This window comes from Antechinus flavipes, chromosome 1 (assembly GCF_016432865.1).
Source record: "Antechinus flavipes isolate AdamAnt ecotype Samford, QLD, Australia chromosome 1, AdamAnt_v2, whole genome shotgun sequence".
Taxonomy (NCBI): domain Eukaryota; kingdom Metazoa; phylum Chordata; class Mammalia; order Dasyuromorphia; family Dasyuridae; genus Antechinus; species Antechinus flavipes.
The window spans coordinates 429,755,004-429,775,343 of NC_067398.1; the positions used below are offsets into that span (position 1 = coordinate 429,755,004).

General features: G+C 35.2%; 1 protein-coding gene across 1 annotated transcript in view; it reads right to left on the reverse strand.

The window, feature by feature from the left end:
* Positions 1-1,230: 1,230 nt before the first annotated feature.
* Positions 1,231-20,340, reverse strand: part of BCL2 (BCL2 apoptosis regulator) — a 211,940-nt gene continuing 192,830 nt past the window's right edge. The window contains exon 3 of the mRNA XM_051969912.1: positions 1,231-4,553. Coding sequence (XP_051825872.1) covers positions 4,419-4,553 — 135 coding nt within the window. The 3' untranslated portion in view covers positions 1,231-4,418. The remainder of the gene's footprint in view (positions 4,554-20,340) is intronic.

The window sequence follows — 20,340 nt, forward strand, 5'->3', positions numbered from 1 at the left end:
GTTTTTCCATATTTACAGTAAATTAGTCAGGTCCACTAAATCATTTGTTTTCAGGACCTGATATACTACTGTTAATCTCTTTCTTCCCTCCCCTTCCTCCATTATTATAATAAAACTCCTAAAAACACATATAATTCAAAGTAACAAGAATAATCTGATTAGACTCTACATGGACTTGAATTTTAGACCTATGTGCATCTTGAGTGTATGTATATGTAGTTTTTTTTTTTATGTGAATAGTCACATTCAAATCCTTATGACACCAAAGGATAGAATTGGAATCAGAGCTTAAATTCTGTTCCTTGATGTCCTTAGAAGTATTTGTTTCCCAAAGGCCTTTCTCTGTCTTTCACACAGCCCATGTAAATCACTCAATGTAAGTGATAAGAAAGGGTTAGTTACCATAACCCTTACCATACCATAACTAACCATAGTCACAACCTTGAAAGGATTCAATAGATTAAATTAGGGTTTAAAGTGGAAGTTCTTAATTATTTACTTCAGTGTAAATTAAGCATTGCTAGACTTGAAAATTCAGTCAATCCTTCATATCATGTTGCTGAGAAGTTCTGATTCTTCACTTTTAAACATAATTCTTAGTCTCTTTTGATTTTATAATCATTGCATCTGGTGCTGGGAAAAGAGGAAACATTCTAAATGCTTGATGACTGACTATAATTAAAAGCCACTTCTAAATTAATGGGCAAATCTGAAACTTTACAAGGTGAAATAGAGAATTGAGGGCACACTCTTGTTTGTCTTTTGTTTTGTTTTGTTTTGTTTTTTATTAGCTGGGTACTTGCTATATTTATGAACTCGAGTTTCCACAAAGAGAAAGTCTAAAAATAATTTTCTGTCCTTTATGAATATTTTGGATGGTAAAGCTTGGTTGACTACTCAATGCAGCATTTTTTCTTCCTCTACAATAGTGTAGAAGTGTTGCTTTTCTATATGAAAAGCTTTCAAAGTCTTTAGGAGTTAAGGGTTTATTTATTCATGCCGACAGTGGAGTGTTCTTTCCCTTGAAAATATGTGTCTTTTATATCTCTGCCCTAGACAACCAATACCTATGAGGTATGTGTGTGTGTGTGTGTGTGTGTGTGTGTGTGCATGTGTATGTGTATGTCATAAACATTAGGTGTAAATGATTCAATGAGGGTATACCCAAAGGTATAGAGCTAGAGAACAATATCCTAGGAAAGAAGATAAAGAAAAAGATTTGATTAGTTCAAACTTTTATATACATTCATCATTTCTATATCTTTAACAAAAAGAAATGCATTATCAACTAGTCTCTGAGCAAGTGCAGGCATGGAAATACTGTACAATTCTAGAGTCAGGTGGCAAAAGTTTTTCATGGGGAATACCAGAAAATAAGATCCCCAATAGCAAAAGAAAACCAAACAAACATCAACCACCATGACTAATTTTTTAATATATATATATATATTTATATACACACATATATATGTACACACTTTACTAATATACTGGGAAACCCAGGTTTTTGTTTTTGTTTTTTTAAAAAGGACAATAACAACAACAACCACAAAGACAACCAAACACCAATCAGACTTTATCGCTTAAATGCTCATAAGGTACTTCATATTACTTCTAAAGCAGCTTGGAAAATCTTGACACTTGGAGTGAACTACAAAACCAACTCCATGCAGGTGATCTTGTTGGCATAGCAGCACAGGGCTTTCAGTTCAATATTTGCCACTTTTGAAAATGTAAACCTTTCATAAAATAATAAAACATTTAAAAATTGAAACCAAAAAAATCATTTTATCTTCTTCACTAATTTGGTTCTGAATAATGACTTATAATTCATGCCATTTTCCACTCTACAAGTCTATTCTGTTCCAAGTGTGAACCCATAAGTGCTACTAACTCTCATGAAAAATGACCTATTTAAATCAGCTCCTATGGCTTTCCTTGGTACCTATATTTAAATGGGTCATTTTGATGCAAGTCTAAAAGTCACACACTCCTAGGGCTAGAGTCTTAATTACTATAAGGCCCTAGAAAGTCTCTATCTTAGGAAATTCATGCAAATGAACCCCATGGTTATAGCTGAATGTGCACATTGTCTCAAATAACTTGAGTTACTAAACTCAGAATTATTCAGGTTAAGTAAAACTATAAGGAACAAGGTCAGGGGTACAACAGCAAATGCTGTTTTGCTTTATTCCAACATTTCTGTTTCAAAGCATAGTATAAAACCTGTTGAGATGAATGCCCTCAAAAGCTTCAGTTCCCTCTTCTTCAGCTGTCCGAGGTCCAAAGACTACAAGAGGCATTGTTAAGAGTTTCTGAGAGTCAAAATACAAAACTTCAAATGGAAAATTCTCATCCTTGCTAACAAATAGTGTAGAGGTCATAACTAAATTAAAAAAAAAAATTAAATGCTGAGATGCACATACCTAAAAAAAAAAAGCAGCTTTGAAAACACATCAACTACAGCATTAAACATTAAACAAAATACATTCCAAAGTTAATACAGATAAATGGTATATAATGCCATAATGCCTCAAAGGTATTTCATGTATATCACAAAGTGAAATCTAAACTTAAAACACAAATTCTTCTCTAGTTTATGAGCCGGAGGCTAGATCTCTTTTGAGATTCTTCAACAGTTTTAGCCACTGTTTCTTTTCTTTGCTCCCAGGTTGTGCAGATAATCTCCAAATTCCACAACTGGAATTTTTCTCCCCCTTCCAGGTTTCCAAATAAGAACAAACAATAATAATGATGAGTTAATGAGTTTTCCCATCAAATTCCATAGGCATAAGTTAATTAGTCCATGACACTCCTTTTGACATTTCCCTTCTTTATTAAAACCTTCCTTTGAACCACATCAATATGTCAGAGATCAGTCCCAAATACAGGCATGCTGTTTGGACAGTATTTGGTACAATTTACTGTTCCTCATCTGTCTGCCTTATTGAGATTGATTTAAAATCTGGATATAAAAGGGATTCAAGTCCTTTTTTTTTTTTTTAACCACATTCTTTCTGTGTATGTCTCTTTTTTTCTCTCTCTCCCTCCAACACAAAGGCAGCAGGGTTCCCCTTTTTTTGCCTCTTCCTGGACTGAATCAGTTTTCTAAAGTTGTCAGGATGATCTGGTTGATGACTATGAGAGCTTTGTCTTCTTCAATGGCAAACTTAAGAAATGACCTATGTGGAAAAAATAGTTTTCGTCCCCAAACTCCACTTTAAATTGGAAAAATGAGCTTAAATTGATTTCATTATCTCCAATTTGATAAACAGGCCCTAGTAGAGCCCACTTAGAGTTCTTTCTTGAATGGAAAAACATTTCTTTTATTTGCCAATGGAATTCAAAACTTTGTTAACTTCCAAAGTTTCAGAGACCACACTGCACTGTTTAGAAACCCTCATGGAGACCAATGCCTGCATGGGAGTGGTTCCAGGAATGAGCCCACTTAGTTGGGACACAAGACAGGCCTGCAAGCTGCAGTCTTACCCTGGAGAAACAGGCACTTATGGTGTCCTGATGTTTCTGTGTGAGTAGTTCAAAAAAAAAAAAAAAAACACCCTGATGCTGAAGAAATCACTGACATGTTGATTTCTTGATGTTCCAAAGGAGCCAGTTTCCTACTCAGATAGGGAGTATTTGGACTGACGTATCTCTGAGTATCTGAATAGACAAATCAGTGTTTAAGGTATTGGATGATATTTCTTAATTGTTAAAAAGCTGTTTCGGCACAATTGGTAGCTTAAAAAAATACTTTCATATATGATTTAAGATTATATTTCCCATAGCTGTCCTGGGGAGGTGGAGGAAACATGAAGAATCTTAATGGACCATAAGTCTGCCCTCAAATTTCCTTTTCTTCTTGGATGGTGTGTGCATCATGCAAATCATAAGCAAAGTGTCACTTTTTTCCTAGCAGGAAATAATTCTATTTCCATGCAGGGCAAATAAATGCACATAAAATGCACCCCACCTCCCTATAATCAAGCAGCCTAAAAAAGCTCTTCTCCAACAGTAAGATCCTTTGTCAGTTTGTTTGTTCTTCGGAGATTGAGTTAGTCCAGCCAACTCCGTCTAAAACAAATCAGCATTTATAGGCACAGGAGATTCTGTGTGGAGCCATAGTAAGAGTTACTTTGCTGTAAGCGGCAGAGTTTCTGAAGACAGGAGGTTACATGTAAATGTCTTAAATAAATAAATTTTTTAATAATGTAAAAATAAATGATATTTCCCTTTGGCAGTAAATAGCTGATTTAATATTTTGCCCAGAAGTTTTTTTTTCCTCCAATGTTTTCCTTTTTTTTTTTTTAAGAGACCACACCCAAATTTTATTATGGATCACTGAAAAAAAAAATGCATACTATTTCTACAGTTTAGTGAGTCTTTTGCATATCTATCCATTGTGTGTGTTTGCTTATTCACTTGTGTCCTAGGTAGGCACCAAGAGTGATGCAAGCTCCCACCAGAGCCAGGCTGAGGAGAGTCTTCAGAGACAGCCAGGAGAAATCGAACAAAGGTCTCATGCTGTTGCCATATAATTCCACAAAGGCATCCTGGATAGGAAAAATGAAAAGGCAGAATGTCAGCAGGAATTATGTCATACTAATTCAAAGAATCACAGAATCTTAGAGTGAGAAGTGATTTAAGTAGCCATTTATCTGCAATTGTCCCAATGTCCCTTGTACAACAACTCCAATAAGAGGTCATTCAGTCTGTGCTTGAAAATATGGGGGAGATCCACTGCTTCTCAAAGTGACCATTCTGTTTTGGGGGATAGCTCTAATTGCTAGGAAGTTTTTTTCCTTATTTCAAGTCATGATTTGCATCTTTTCAAAATCCACTTGTTGCTCCTAATTCTTTCCTCTGGTTTAATCAATCAATCAATTAACATGTTTAATCCCTTTCCCATATAAAAATCCTTCCCTCAGATGTTTATTCTTGAAGCTAAATACCTTTCATTCCATGGACCAATAAGATAAAGGCCATTTCTTTTGATTCACTCAGTGCTCCTCAGTAAGTAATTTAGAGTTCATTGTCCCCAAAGGAGTTGGATACAATAAAACAGCATTCAAGGCTATGTGAAACTGAAGATTCCAGGTATAATTTGTTGAAGTGATACCTACAGAGTAACCACAAGGTGCTCATGGATGGGAAGAGTTGTTTTCCCTGGGAAAGACAGTGGATGACTTCAAATTTTGGTTTGTATAAAAGTTGGCACAATAGCTTTCTACCCTGAACTTGTTGGGGAAGTTTACAAAACATTCAATATGACATAGCTGCTGGAATGAAAGCACTTTGGGGACTGGGGGAAAAAAACTTCCATCCTTTAGTTCTTTTGGACATAGATTTTGACAGTATATTCTATGGTCATGGGCAAGTTATGTATATTTGATATTTCTGAGCCTAAATGTGCTCATTTGTAAAATGGAAGGAAACTAGATTGCTCAGTGGATAGAGCACTGGGCCTGGAATCAGGAAGACCTGAGTTCAGATTTAACCTCAGACTGTGTGAATCCAGATGAATCATTTAGCTTCTGTTTGCCTTAATCCATTGGAGAAGGAAATGGCAAGCTACTCCAGTATGTTTGCTAAAAAAAAACCTCCACAAATAGTGTGGTCACAGGGTTTCAAAGAGTTGGACACAACTGAACAACAACAAAATGGATTAATAATGCTTGGACTATCTACATTATAGCATTCTTGTGACAAAGGATTTTGCAAACATTAAAATAATATATAAATATAAAAATATAAAATTCAATGTAAAACTATGAGTTCTTTTCTTAATTCATCTAAGAATTGAGCAGGTAAAAGTTCTTTTAAATTTCATCTATCTATAACATAGGGCATCCGATATATTGGAATATTAGCATTTACAACTTTAAATACTTAACAGCAACAGTAACGCTAGTTTACATGTATATTTATTCAAGTATTTAAAGGAAAAGAAGAAGTAGAACCAAGTTAGAATTTAAATGAAAACATTTTTGTGACAGGTGAAATTAAGACACTGTTAATTAACAGATCATTATATAATACATATGAAAATCATGAAAAATATGGCACTTCGGATTCTAAATAGTGGACTTATTGCCAAGCTTGTGAACTGGAATCAGCTCTCTAATTTTAGTTCTTGACTTCAGTGCTGACTTTACTCAGACCTTGGGCCAGCTTTTTAATTTTTTCTGTTTCAAGTTACTTGTAACTTGTCTCCAGTAAGTAAATTGTAACTGTTTCCAGTAAGCCTTGATGAAAGTTTTGAGCTACATTGTTAATAGATGTCCTTCAGATATAAAAATAGCATAATTGCCCCATTCTCAGTAGGAAGGTCTAGAGGAATTAGGCAATTTACCCAAATTCACTTAGCTAGACTTGGCAGAGGCAGTACCACGATTCATGTTCACTATTGACCCATAAGGTACCTTGTAATCCCAACATCCCATGTGTACATTTTCTGCATGAGTCAAATTCTGTTTCAAGGAGTGAAGATGGAGTCAACTGACTCATCTCCATTCTTACATGGTCAGTCAGCAAGGACTGGTCTCTGTTGTATTACAAAGTCAAGCTAAGTGAACCCACAGATTTCTGACTAGCAAAACCATGATTAGCCTAATCCTGATGAGAACCTAACCTGAATGAGCTAATTGACCACAAACAATTGGTTGCTGCAGCCTTCTAATTAGGCAAAGTTGCATTTTTGCCACAAGAGGGAGCAAAGACTCCCCTAACCTTTTCCCACAGACCTTTTACTATAAGTTGACTCTTAGACAATGGTTCTTAGGAGAAATGTGTATTTAAGATGCTCCATTTTCTAGGATGATGATTTGGAATGGGTTTGTAGCCTATTTTTATTATCTATAGTGAAGTTATGTGAATATATGACAGGGTAATTATCTCTTTTTTTCTTTTGTACCAGTTTGACGGTTTTGAAGAAGTAGTCACCAAACATGACCTCATGACAGCCTTGTGAGGCTGGCCAAACAGATATTATCATCCCCATTATACTGATAAGGACGCTAAAGATTGGAGAATTCTAAGCCTTCCACACAGCGGAAAAGCCTTCAGGCGTTCCTGTGTAGTCTGATATTTTTTACTTGTGTGGAGGCACTATATCTTGTGCCTCCACACAGGAGAAAGTTGGCTGGCATACAAATAGAGAGAAGGCCTTTGGGCAGGGAGAACCCCAGGACCCACAGAAATCACTCTATCTTCCCCACCACTGATGGGGGAAAGTCCAGGTTTTTTACAGTCATGGAGCTGCCTTGTTGTACTGAGTACTGATTAAAATGAAGCAGGTCATTGGCTTGGACTTGTAAATCATAAAATCTCAGAATTGGAAGGGCCTTGAGATGGAGTCACAGAGGAAAATATGTTGGCTTTAGACTAAGAAAATTGGGGTTTGAATCCTGGCCTTGCATGTGATTACTGTATGACATTAAGTAAATTATTTCTCTTCTCTGGGCCATAGTTTCCTTCTCTGTAAAGTGGTGGACCAGATGACCTCTGAAATGCAGAGAATTTATCATTCTATGATTTTCTATAACTTAGAACAACCCAAATAATACTGTTATGCTTAAATTTGAAAGAAACAGAAAAGCAATGATATTTTGTTGTGATGAAATTGGACCTCAACTAGATACAGTCACCTAAACCCTTTTTGTACTTGGAAGTAGATAAGAATAAGGGAGGGGATATTATGAAGGAAGTTTAAATTTGAAAGTAACAGAAAAGCTGGGATAATATGAGAGAAGTTTAAATTTGAAAGAAACAGAAAAGCAATGGTATTTTGTTGTGATGAAATTGGACCTCAACTAGATACAGTCATCACCTAAACCCTTTTTGTACTTGGAAGTGGATAAGGGTAAGGGTGGGGATAATATGAGGGAAGCCCCACCAATATCATCACTTCCTTATTTGGAAGGGTACCCTGTGTCATGGGCTATAGGAGTTCCACCTGTACTTCTCCACCCCATCTCTGTCCCTGGGGCTCTGCCTAGGTACTTCCCCCATATACCTCCTCTCTACCCCACCCCACAACATACACAGCCATAAATTACAGTCTGACCCTAGTCACATTCTAGATACTGATTTTATTTCTAATATGTATGTTACTGCTAAAAAAAAAAAATCCTTTGGTGTTGTAGATAAAGAATTATCTACTAATCTGATATGGCACATAAGAATGAATGATTCACATCAATGAAATGCTAAAAACAGACAATTAAAGCCTCCTTCAGGCTTTTTAAAAGTTCCTATAGCTCTACCCCTTTCACTGGCCTCTACTCCAATGGGCTAACTTATTGAGTTTTTTTTTTTTTTCTCTTCCAGGAATTCTACTGTATTAAAACTAATATGTTATAGGAACAAATCATAATTCTTAAAAGGATGTTTGCTGTCATGGAGATGGTCAGTGGCTGACAACTATATTACATTCATAAAATGATTTAGTCACATGTTTTAGCTGAAAATGATGTAAGATGCTCAGCTTTAAAATACTGAGATTCCTAAGAAATTTATAGTAGTGTGAGGTATGACCTCAGAGAAGTCACAATCTTTCTGGACCTGGGTTTTTGCTTCTTGCTAAATGAAAAGGTTGGATTAGATCATCTTTAAGGGCTTTACAAACCATGATCCCAGTATCACAGCAAATCAGGCTTGGGTTTAGTTACTTACTATCAGCCTAAAAAATAAAGTTTTGATTTGAATCTTCTAAGAAGACATGTCAATAGTGATTTGTTTTGTCTTTTTTTCTTCTTTTTCAAACATTTTGATTAGGACTATACCCAAAGTTTGAATAGCCTGTCATTAATTGTTTAAATGTCAAAATTATTTAAAATAATTTTTTTTTATCTATTTCATATACTAAAAGCAACGGAAAAGGGAAGATACTGAATATTTTCTGACAAAATTCTACAAAGAAGGCATTACTTTCTCATGTTTTTCTTGTTCAGATTTATACCTCTTTCTGATTCTAAGGTGAAATTTTCTAGTACTTAATGCTAGGCAGAGTATGTCATTAAATAATCAATGACAGTCTCAGTATGGTAGCTATTTCAGTGACACCTTCTTCTTCCATAAACTCTTGAGTTGGAAGATCTCTCCAAAAGCAGGAATTTAACAATTTTTGGTGCCATGGACATCATGGGCAGTCTGGCAAAGCCTATGAAACCTTTTCTTAAAAAAAGCTTGTAAATACATAAAATAAAATTATAAAAATATTAAACAAGTTCATGGGCCCTAAGAAACTCTAGACCAAAACTATTAAATGGTTCCCAACCAAGGTGAGCTCCTTTGATCAATCCAGATCTTTCTATAGCACCTCTCCACACAATAATTCAAAAGAGAAGGTTATTTTAAAAATATTCTGTGAATCATTTGCATACAATAACCACCACATAAATTCAGACTCAGTACCAAGGCAAAGGGTATAACAAGGTTTTCTCCTTTTGCTCAGTTGTACTGAAAAGTATATTATCCATAAGGTAAGAGGAGACTAGGTAGGGAGAGCAAGTAGTATGATTTTGCTCGACCTGGAACCCATAACTAGGGCACATTAGTAAATGTTAAATAACCTCCTCTCCCATGAACACACTTCAATGTTTAAGCAGCATTATTAACATTTTCTCCATCATTTTCTTAAATCTAGACAATCAACAAAACAACAACTCAAGCCTTGATTTGTAGTAATTACAGATTTCCAAGGTATAAATGTTCATACTGATAATTTAAAAATATGTTGGTACACCCTGCTCATACCCAATCAATAAACATTAACTCTAATTTCCAATGGTAAATTTGCAAGGGATCTTTCTATTATAGTGTAACTTTAGCATAGAGTTTTCCATTTATTCTTATTAATTTTTTTCTATGAAAATCATAAAACCATGTTGAAATATCAACTTTAAAAAATTATTAGTTTTTTTAAAAATTTCATGCCTTCTAATTGGCTTAGGGCATATGCAAGGGAGCCAAAAAAAATGAGACTATACTGAAAGGATATCAACTGTTAGGTAAAAGACATTATATGAGCCCATTGTTTCCATTACCTTTTGGAATACTTCATATGGGATTCTATATGTATGGGAAGAGAGATGCAGTGTATAGAAAACTGAACCTGGGGTCAGGAAGATCTGAGTTCAAATAAGGCCTTTGATATTTACTGCCTGTGTAAGCCTAGACAAAGTCACTTACCTGTCTATCAGTTTCCTCACCTGTCAAATGGATATTGTAATAACATCTACCTCTCAGGGTTGTTATGAGACTAAAAATGATTTAATAATTGTAAAGTGAAAATTGCAAAACAAATATTAAAGCATTATATAAAAGCTGACATATTAAAAGAAGGGAAAGGAAAGGAATAGATCTACTTTTTTAAATATGGTCTAGACTAGTTCTGCCTCCCATTTCTTTCTTTGTTTCTTCCTTCCTTTTTTCTTTCATTGTTTCTTTGTTTCATTATTTGGTTTGTTTGTTTCTTTTGCTGTTTCTTTCTTTGTTTGTTTCTTCCTTCCTTCTTTCCTTTTATGTGAGGCAATTGGTGTTAAGTGATTTGCTAGGGTCATACAGCTAGTAAATGTTAAATGTCTGAGGCCAGATTTGAATTCAGGTTTCTTGACTCTAGGTTAGTGTTTTATCCATTGTATCCCCTAGTTGTCTCTCCTACCTCTTTTATGTAGGTAGAATATCATTATCTTCTTTTTAAGGGTAAAGGAATAAGTTTTTATTAAATACCTATTGAATTTACACATAATATTTCCTTTGATCTTTGAAGCAACTCTATGAGGTAGATGCTTTATTTTACAGTTAAAGAAACTGGGACAGAAGTTAAGTAGCTTGTCCAAGATCACACAACTAAGGAGGATACAATTGTGGTTCAGAAATTTAAGTCACTTGCTTTAGGACATACTGATGATAGGAGTAAGAAGGAGGGATTGCCCTGCTCTTCTGCCTTTTATTCTTTTCAATTTTGGTTATAGGTATGTGGACCCAATCAAAAGCTTCATTTCTTTTAATCTAAAGGAACTAAAGAAGAAATTCTAGGTGGCCTAATAAGTTGGTAAACCTGGTGCTAATTTTACAAATAGATAAAATCTTTCTTGCTTTTAAAGATTCTTTTCTAAATGTTCATCAAAGTAGCACTATTATCACTACTAAGTCCTTTGTTCTAATCAATATTACTTAGTGCATGCATGGATGGAGAGAATTAATAAGTAAATATTACATGTCTTACTATGTACCAACCACTGTGCAGAAAGAAAAATCACAGAACTCAGAGATAGAAGGGACTTCAGAAACCATGGAATTCATTCTGTACCTAACTCAGAATACTTTTTACAGTATCTCTGATGAGTTGTCATTCAGCTTGCTTGAAATGCTCCTGTAAAGGGAAGCCTATTTCTTAACATTCTATTTTTGAACATTTCTATCTTTTAGGAAGGTTTTCTTCCATCAGGTCTAAATCTAACACTGTCCCTTAGTATCGGTGTTCCTAATTCTGTTCTTCAGAGACCAACAGTACAATTTTCTTCCATAGGACGCCTTTCAAAAATTCAAAGAAAGAGAACTGGCACGTCCTTCATAAGTCTCTCTAGAAGAAATACATGTAGTTATTTCTTTTTAAATTAAAATTTTATTCAATTATTTTTCTTCCTTCCTATGTCTTCCATCCTCTACTTGGAAGAAAAGAAAAGAAAAATAAAACCCTTGAAACAAAAATTCAGCAAGTAAAATATATGTCTGTATTGTCATGTCTGAAAACATGCCTATTCTATCATCTCTGTCAAGACAATGCTCAATTCTTTCAAATATACAGTATGTGCTGTCTATACTTGTCATCATTCTGGGTGTTCTCTTCTGAATAATAGTCAAGTTTGTAGATTGTCCTTCCTAATGCAGGCTCAGAACTGAACATTACATATTAGATATGGCCTGGAATGAATTGAATACAAAGAACTGTTGCTTTTCTATTATTTGGGACAGAGTATGAACTTTTTAGCTGCCATGTCTCCTTGTTGACTCATGGTGTGCCCAGAGTCAGTTAAAATTCTAAATCTTCTTCCTATGGCCTCTACCACCATACCTCCCCAATTCTGTATTAATGAAGTTGATTGTTAATCTTTTGTAGAACTTTTTACTCATCCCTTTAAAATTTTATTTTTTGTTATTTTAGGATCACAGAATTAGAGATGGAATGACTTCAGAAGTCACATAGTCCAAGTTTCTTCTTTTACAAGAGACTCAAAGAGGTTAGATAAATCTCTCAAAGTCACATGGGTCCTAAAGAGCAGAATTGGGTTCTGGGCTGAGGTTTTATGATTAAATCAGTCCATTGTTCTGATTTGTTAAGATCTTTTTTGAATAATTGTTTTGATAATCAATATGTGAGATTTCTTTTATACCTTTGTATCATTTGAAAACTGCACAAGCAAAAATGTTTGTGACAGCACTTTTCGAAGTGGCTAGAAACTGGAAACTGGATGCCCATCAATTGGAGAATAGCTGAATAAATTATGGTATATGAATGTTATGGAATATTATTATTATGTAAGAAATGACCAACAGGATGATTTTCATAGAGGTCTGGAGGGACTTACATGAACTGATGCTTAGTGAAATGAGTAGAACTAGGAGATCATTATACACGACAACAACAAGACAATATGATGATCAATTCTGATGAACATGGCTCTCTTCAACAATGAGTTGATTCAAACCAGTTCCAATTGTCCAGTAATGAAGAGAGCAAACTACACCCAGACAGAGAACTATGAGAACTGAGTGTGGACCACAATATAACATTTTCACTATTTCTGTTATTGTTTGTTTGCATTTTTGTTTTCCTTTTCAGATTTTTTCTTTCTAGACTCGATTTTTCTTGTGCAGCAAGATAATTGTATAAATATGTATACATATATTGGATTTAAAATATAATTTAACATATTTAACATGTATTGGATTACCTGGCATCTAGGGAAAGGGGTGGGGGGAAGGAGGTGAAAATTTGGAACAGAAGGTTTTGCAAGGGTCAGTGTTGAAAAAAATTACTCATGCATATGTTTTTTAAATAAAAAGATATAATTATAAAAATAATGAAAATAAAAATAAATGTTAAAATTGTTTTTTCATGGAACGGAGAAAAATAAAGTACTCAATAAATGAGAAAAAAAGAAAAGGAATTAGAACAGAAAAAAAATTGTATAAGCTTGCTTCCTTTTAAACCACTGATGAAAATGCTGAATGATACCAAGTCAAGAGATCCTTGAGGCCCTTTGCTGGAGATCTTTTTCCAGAATGACATATGTGCAGATCTGGTCATCAACTGAACTCTCATTTAGTCCTTCATCCTTCCATCTTGTCCACAAGGATAACATGAGACATTTTGTCAAATGTTAGGATAAAATTGAAGCATCCTTTGTCTACAGTGCTTCCTTGATCTGTCAGTCTATTAACCCAATAAAAAGGGGAAATGAGGTTTGTTTGGCATGATTTCTCTTGGTTAAGTCATGCTGGTTTTTAGTGGTCACTATTTCCCTTTCTTAGTGCTCACAAACTGTTCTCTTAGTAATATGTTTTAGAATTTGGCCAGGAATAGAAGTCAAATTCACCAGCTGATAGTTTTGCAGAATGCTTCCCTATGCCCTTGTTGAAAATTGGGATGTTTGCCCTTCCTCATGCTTGGATACTTCTCCTATTTCTCAAGATCTTTAAACATCAGCAGCAATGACTTGGCAAGTATACCAATCAGTTCTTCAGGAGCCTTGGACAGAGTTAGTCAGGGCTTGGGAAACTGAAGTAACTGAGGGCAAGCATACATTTATCTTCTCACATAAATTGTGTTCTTACTCATTCATTTCTCATTCACAATATTTTTATTCCACTTTCCCCTCACCAAAGATAATTTTCCTTAGATAAGAAAAGAGACCTTTTCACTATTAATAACAATATCATCATCTCATCTATTCCCATCTTATCCCTAATTTGATTCTCCTTTTGCCCCCAATAGAGTTACAAAAATCCTTTTTTGCTGTTTCCAATAATTACCTCATTCTGAGATTTAGGGCTTTGCATTCCAATCTTAAAGTACCATGTTACTCCTTTGACAGGTTGCCTACCCTAATATTTACCCTGGTTCCCATTTTAAAAATGAGAATCTGAGTTGATCAATGAGTTCATTGATCATACACATTCATACTGGTTTCATTAGACAATTGGTGTTTTTCAGTCATTTAATCATGTCTGACCTGTATGGGATTTTCTTGGTAAAGACACTGGAATAGTTTGCCAATTTCCCTCTCTAGTGAATTAAGGCAAACAAAAGTTAAATGACTTGACCAGGTTTGTATAGCTAGTGAGTGTCTGAGTCTGAATATTAACTCAGACTCTGAGCCCAGGGATCTATTCACTGAGCCACCTAGTTCATTGGACGATAGCCATGATTACACTAGATAGATGCCCCTTTTCCTCTTCAAAATAGAATAACTTCTATTGTTAGTCAAACATTTATTAAGTATACATGTTTCAAGTATTATGCTAATCTCCACTGATACAAAAATAGGTACTTTGTTCTCAAGCTGCTCACAATCTCACTAGGCAGATAACATGCAAACAACTATATATATAAACAAATTAAAGATATAATAAATTGGAGATCACAAAAAGAGGAAAGATACCAGAATTAAGGGAGATTGGGAAACACTTGTGTAGAATAAAGTTCCAGCTAAAATCTGGGGCTTGAAGCAGGCCAGGAAAGCCAGGAGGAGGAAATAAGGAAAGTATTCCAGGCCTGAGAGACAACTAGTGAAAAAGCCAGAGTTAGGAGATGAGGCATCTTGTAGAAAGAACATCAATGAGGTCAATGTCACTGAATCACAGGGTATGTGGAGGGGTGTAAGATAAAAGAGGACTTGAAAGATGGTGATGCTGAGTTATGAAGCTTATGAAGGTCTTTTAACACCAGAAGATTTTATATTTGATCCTGGACATGATAGGGAACCGCTGACATACACTGAATGTGGGAGAACCTAGATGGGGGGAGGATAACATGGTCAAACCTGAACTTTAGGAAGATCAAATTAACATCTGAGTGAAAAATGGACTGCAGTGGGGAAAAGACTTGTTAACACATTCCTGTTCTTTTTTGGTTATTCTCCTCTAAAGAATATTAGACCATTAGATTGTCTTTTTATCAAACCCTTAAAATCTGCTTTATTCAAGTGGTTAGTTTTACTCTATTTTTCTGTCTTGAACATCTCTATCATGAAGCAATGGCCATTTAACTCCCAAAGTTTCTGTCATTTCTACTTCAGCAACCAGTTCCTCTTTATTGGTCAGAATCAAGTCCAGAATAGTAGTTCCTTTTGTCACTTCCTGTACCTTTTAAAGGATGAAATCATCATTAAGGCAAATCAGAATGTTTCAGCTGATCTCTGGCAGAGAAAGGAAAGAGAGAAGAAAAGAGAAAGAGAGAAAGAGAAACAGATAGAGACAGAGACAAAGAGAGACAGAGAGAAACATAGTCACACACACACACAGAGGGAGAAAGGGAGGGAAAGAGAAAAAAAAGGGAGGGAGAGAGAACAAGAGCTCTATTCAAAGTCTGTGATCTGTTTCCAGAGTATTTCTTATCTAATTCTTCCTTCTGTCTAGGCGGTTTGTAGCATACCCCTATGATAGCATTCTAACTGTTTTTCCTTCTATTGATTCTTAATTCAAATCCTTTCTTCTATGTTCCTACCCCTCCTTGCCACTTTCTTATATCTCCTTGCCTAAACATATTTTAATATCCAATGAGATTCTACCACTCTTTTATCTAGTATATTCTTTTTGAATAAAGCATGCCCTTCTAGAGCCATATTGTAATAGAAAGTCCTATCCTCAGTGGTATCTATGAGAGTAAATCTACTTTCTTGTATTTCTAGTTTACCCTGTTTATTTCTTGTCCTTTGAGCAGAGGCCAGGGAAGACATTTCCTCCCTCCCACTATTCCCACGGCAATGAATACAGGCATACAACTATTGACATACAGTTTTTATGGTCCATAAGAAAGCATAACATGCAATGACCAGGAAAACAGTAGAGCACTGTTCGTGCCATAGAAACAAAAGTTTCATAAGATCTGATCCAAGTTGCATCAAATTAAGTTGTGAAAAAGGGAGAAGCAGGCCTGGTGTGCTCTGAGTGGGTGGTGGGCAGAGCAACATGAGGAAGTAAAGACTTCCTTTTTATACCTGAATAAAGCAGCTGGTGAGGAAGTGACTTTATTTCCCTCGTTATCATTGGTTTGACAGGATATCCTCTTCAGCCACATTGTGTTGAATGAAGGGCTGAGGGTTCCTTCTGCTGATTTAGTAATGCTTTTTGCTATTTTGTCCTCATCATGACTCTTCCCCTCACCCCCTCCTACTGACATTACACCAAAAATACTGATTCCATGACTGGGGGCAAGGGGGAGGTGAGACTGGGGAGAAAAGGGAAGGAAAAGGCGGGTAGGGGTTGAAGGTGGAGGGTCGGAAAGCATCCCAAATGCCTCACAAAAGAGGTTGAAGGACATGCAGCTGATTAGCCTGTACATTGGGAGAGAACCAAGCCAAGAGTTAGAAATTGAATGACTTTGCATTTTTCCAGAATCTGAACACGAGGGCTGTTCATAAATGCTTTCTCTGTGAATGGTGGTTGATTTTAGAGACACTTTGGGGGCAGAAAGGGAAAGGGGTAAGTTGAATTACAGACCAATGGCATAAAATGGAAACCCTATGTCATTCAGGCTGGAACTAAAAACCTTGAGATAAAAGAACAAATACAAAACTCAGACTTCCATTGCAGTTGAACGTTTTTTATGTATTTAGCTATACAAACAGTAGATAAGTAGGAAAATAAGGTCTAAATTAATCAAAGGGCTTAATGTTGAAAAGGCCTATCATTTAAACAATAAGCTGTTGTGTTCATTTTAGCTATATGCAACTCAAAAATAGCACTGAAAAGAAGCCTCCCTCATTCTTCAATAAAGTCTGTTGCTACTAGGATGGTTCAGAGGATTCTCCAGTACATCAATTTATGAAAGATTTTTGGCCACATATATTTGGATTCATGTCTCACTATCAAAGGACTTTTCAGGCATAGTTATTTTCTGTTTTTGATTATAAGTTTTATCTACAAAAAAAGGACAACCATGAAGTCTGTAGCAGGTTTTCAAACCATTGGGATAAGGGAGGAGTAACTAGATGGATGATATGTTATTGGTCTCTTCATGACTACTTAGTTTTTCATTCCAGTGTAGCAAAACTAGCATGGAAATATAGCCAAACAAATGTATTTAAGAAGAAAATCATTTTAAGGAGAGATGAATAATTAAATATATGATTAATAAAATGTGGTGGTAGAGTATGCTAAAAAAAAATGAAAAACTTAAAGTGCAGGTTACTGCTAAGGGCCTGAGGAATGATGTATTTAATCTTATTCTGTACCTAAGAAAATTCATGAGATATACTCTATATGTCAAATTAACAAAATAATATTACTCCATTTGGGAAAGCTAAGGTTTTTATAGTTTCCCATAGGAAAAAAACTAAATAAAAATAAGGTGCCACAGTTGTACATCTTAAGTTCATTGTCTAGAAAATGGTGGTTCTCAAAGTGTGTTCTGAACATCTCTGAGACCTATTAATAGATCTATGAACTCAAAATTATTTTCATTACAATATTAAGACATTATTTGTTTATTAAAATACTCCTCCATTTTCCTACTAGATGTCAATGTGAGGGGGGACTTTTGTGATACACTTCAACCAAAATTACGTATTACCACAGATTGAACATGGAAGAATACATAAGAATCCATTTGGCTCCTATTAAACTAGATGTTAAAGAGATTTGCAAAACTGGAAAATAATACTACTTTTATCACTAAATTGTTTTAGAAAATATATTTCACAGAAATTCATGTTAAATAAGTAAGAAGTTTGTTCTTATTTAATGAATTGGCAAAGAAATATTTTTCAAATTTATGCATTTTAATTTCTAATGCAATAAACACCAAAAGATATAACTCATAGGAACAAAAGTACTCTGGGGTCCTCAATATTTTTTAAGAGTGTAAAGGGGTCCTGACACTGAAAAGTTTGAAAACTGCTTCTCTAGAATCACAGATCAGGAAGCCATAGGATCATAGATCTTAAGCAAGAAGAGGCAATAGAGGTTATTCATTCTTAATTCCCTCATTTTAACAGGGAAACTGAGGCCTAGGCAGATGAGACTCTTTACCCAACATAACTCAGAAATAGGATTCAGTATTAGGCCCTGTGGTGCCAATTTTTTTTTAGCCCCTTGTATCATACAACTTTTCTGTCTTAAATGATCTTCTGACATGGAGAAACATTTCAACCCCATGTCTTTCAGAGGCTGTTTCTACATGTCCATAATGCCCTGGTGACTTAGGGATGCAAGGTTGGATAAGAGATTGCTCCTGTTTTCTAATATCTTCAATAGCTCTTAATAAGAATAACAAAAATGGCATCAACTTCATGTAGCATATTTCCCTCAGTGAGCCAAAAGTCCTTCAAAAACAGAAATTAATTTACCATATAAAATACCTGGGCCATACGTCAAGGCTACTCTTCTTGCCCACATTTTATAGTCATTAAATAAATGAAGCATGGAAAGGTTGAGTGACTTCCTCATGATCCCAATGAACAAGTTGAGCATGAGTCAGGGATTCAGCTAAGATTTCAGCCCAGCTTTTCTAGGGCCTTACCAGAGGTCTCTGCCTTAAAAATCAAGGGTTCCTCCAATTACTTTTTTCCTCCCCTTCTTTACAGACTTCCCCTTTGTACCATGTGCCGCTCAAAGCCATTGAATGGCATGGCATGCAGCCATTTCTGGGGCCATGTATGTCCTTTATTCATTGGGGCAATTACTTTTATTTTTAAAGCTATCTTTCTGAACATAAAAATAATTATAGATTTGAATTTTAGAGGTGCTTTTCTTATTTGTATTATTTAAACTATTCTAAAGAATGGTAAATACACAGTATTGTATTAATACTTGAAGGCTTTCTATCCTGTTAACAGCTGTCAGAGCTTGTGTTCGGCTGGCATAGCCTTTAAGAATTCAGAGATACCTTCAGGCCATGATGAGCTATTGAAATGGGATTTAAATGGAGGAATGATAACTGACATTTCTTTAATGCTTTAAGGATAACCAAGTGTTTTCCTAGGAGTGGCTCTGAAACATAGGTAATACTAAATATCAAGATCCCAGTTTTATAAATGAAGAAACTGAGGTTTAACAGAGATATTAGTACTTACAATCACACACCAGGAGTTTCTAAGCTAGAAATGACAGTAATAATAGTTAAAACTTATGTAGGGTATTTCATTTGCAAGCACTTTAATCCAGGTACACTGGTTTACTCATTACTCTTCTCATAAGATTCCAGGTTCCATCTCTATACCACTGACATCTTTCCCTCCATCTTTGGAATATCTTCCCTCCTTTCTAGCTCTTGGAATCTTGGTTCCTTCTGCTCTTAGCTCATGTATCACCATGTGTTTATCCCAGTCCCTCGAGCAGGCTAGTGCTTTCTCCTCCAAGGTTATTTAGTAACTGCTTTGAATTAGTTTTGTATTTATATACTCATATGCATTAGAATGTAAGTGGGTAAGAGCTAATTCATTTTTGTTTATACATACCAGTGATTAATACAGTGCTTGACACATAGTAGGGCTTAAGGAATAATTTTTCATTAATTGATTTGTGCCTGTCTGACATTTTGCAAAAATACTGTTTGGCCCATAACTTTCAAACACAAAAACTGTGTAATAGAATGAGTTACTTTTGATTAAGGATCTTGAGATCATTATCATTCACCTTTTAAAGATGGAGAAATTGATGATCTAGCATTATATGATGGAAAGGACACAGCACTGAGTCAGAATGATCCCATGTCTTGGTGGTTGGAAGCTCCAAGAAGAGTCATTACTTTACTATGTATATTAGTCTCTGCATTGGAACCCATATTCCAAATTATCAAGGGACTTAGCAATATTGTATAGTTTACCCCTGGGGATACTATTTGCTGGTGGGCTTCAATGCTATCGAAAAAACTTAGGAATGGATGAGAATGAAGTACAGTTGTTTAACTATGGGAGAATCATTTAACTTCCTTAAGATTGTAAAGTTGAGATAATGGGAGTCATTATTTAACAGGATTTTGACAATTAAATGAGACAGTGAATACATAATGCTTTGCAAATTTTGAAGCTCTATATAAATGACAATATTGTTATTATTAATTATCTTGTGACACACCTGTATGACCTCAAGCAAATCACAACCTTAATTCTC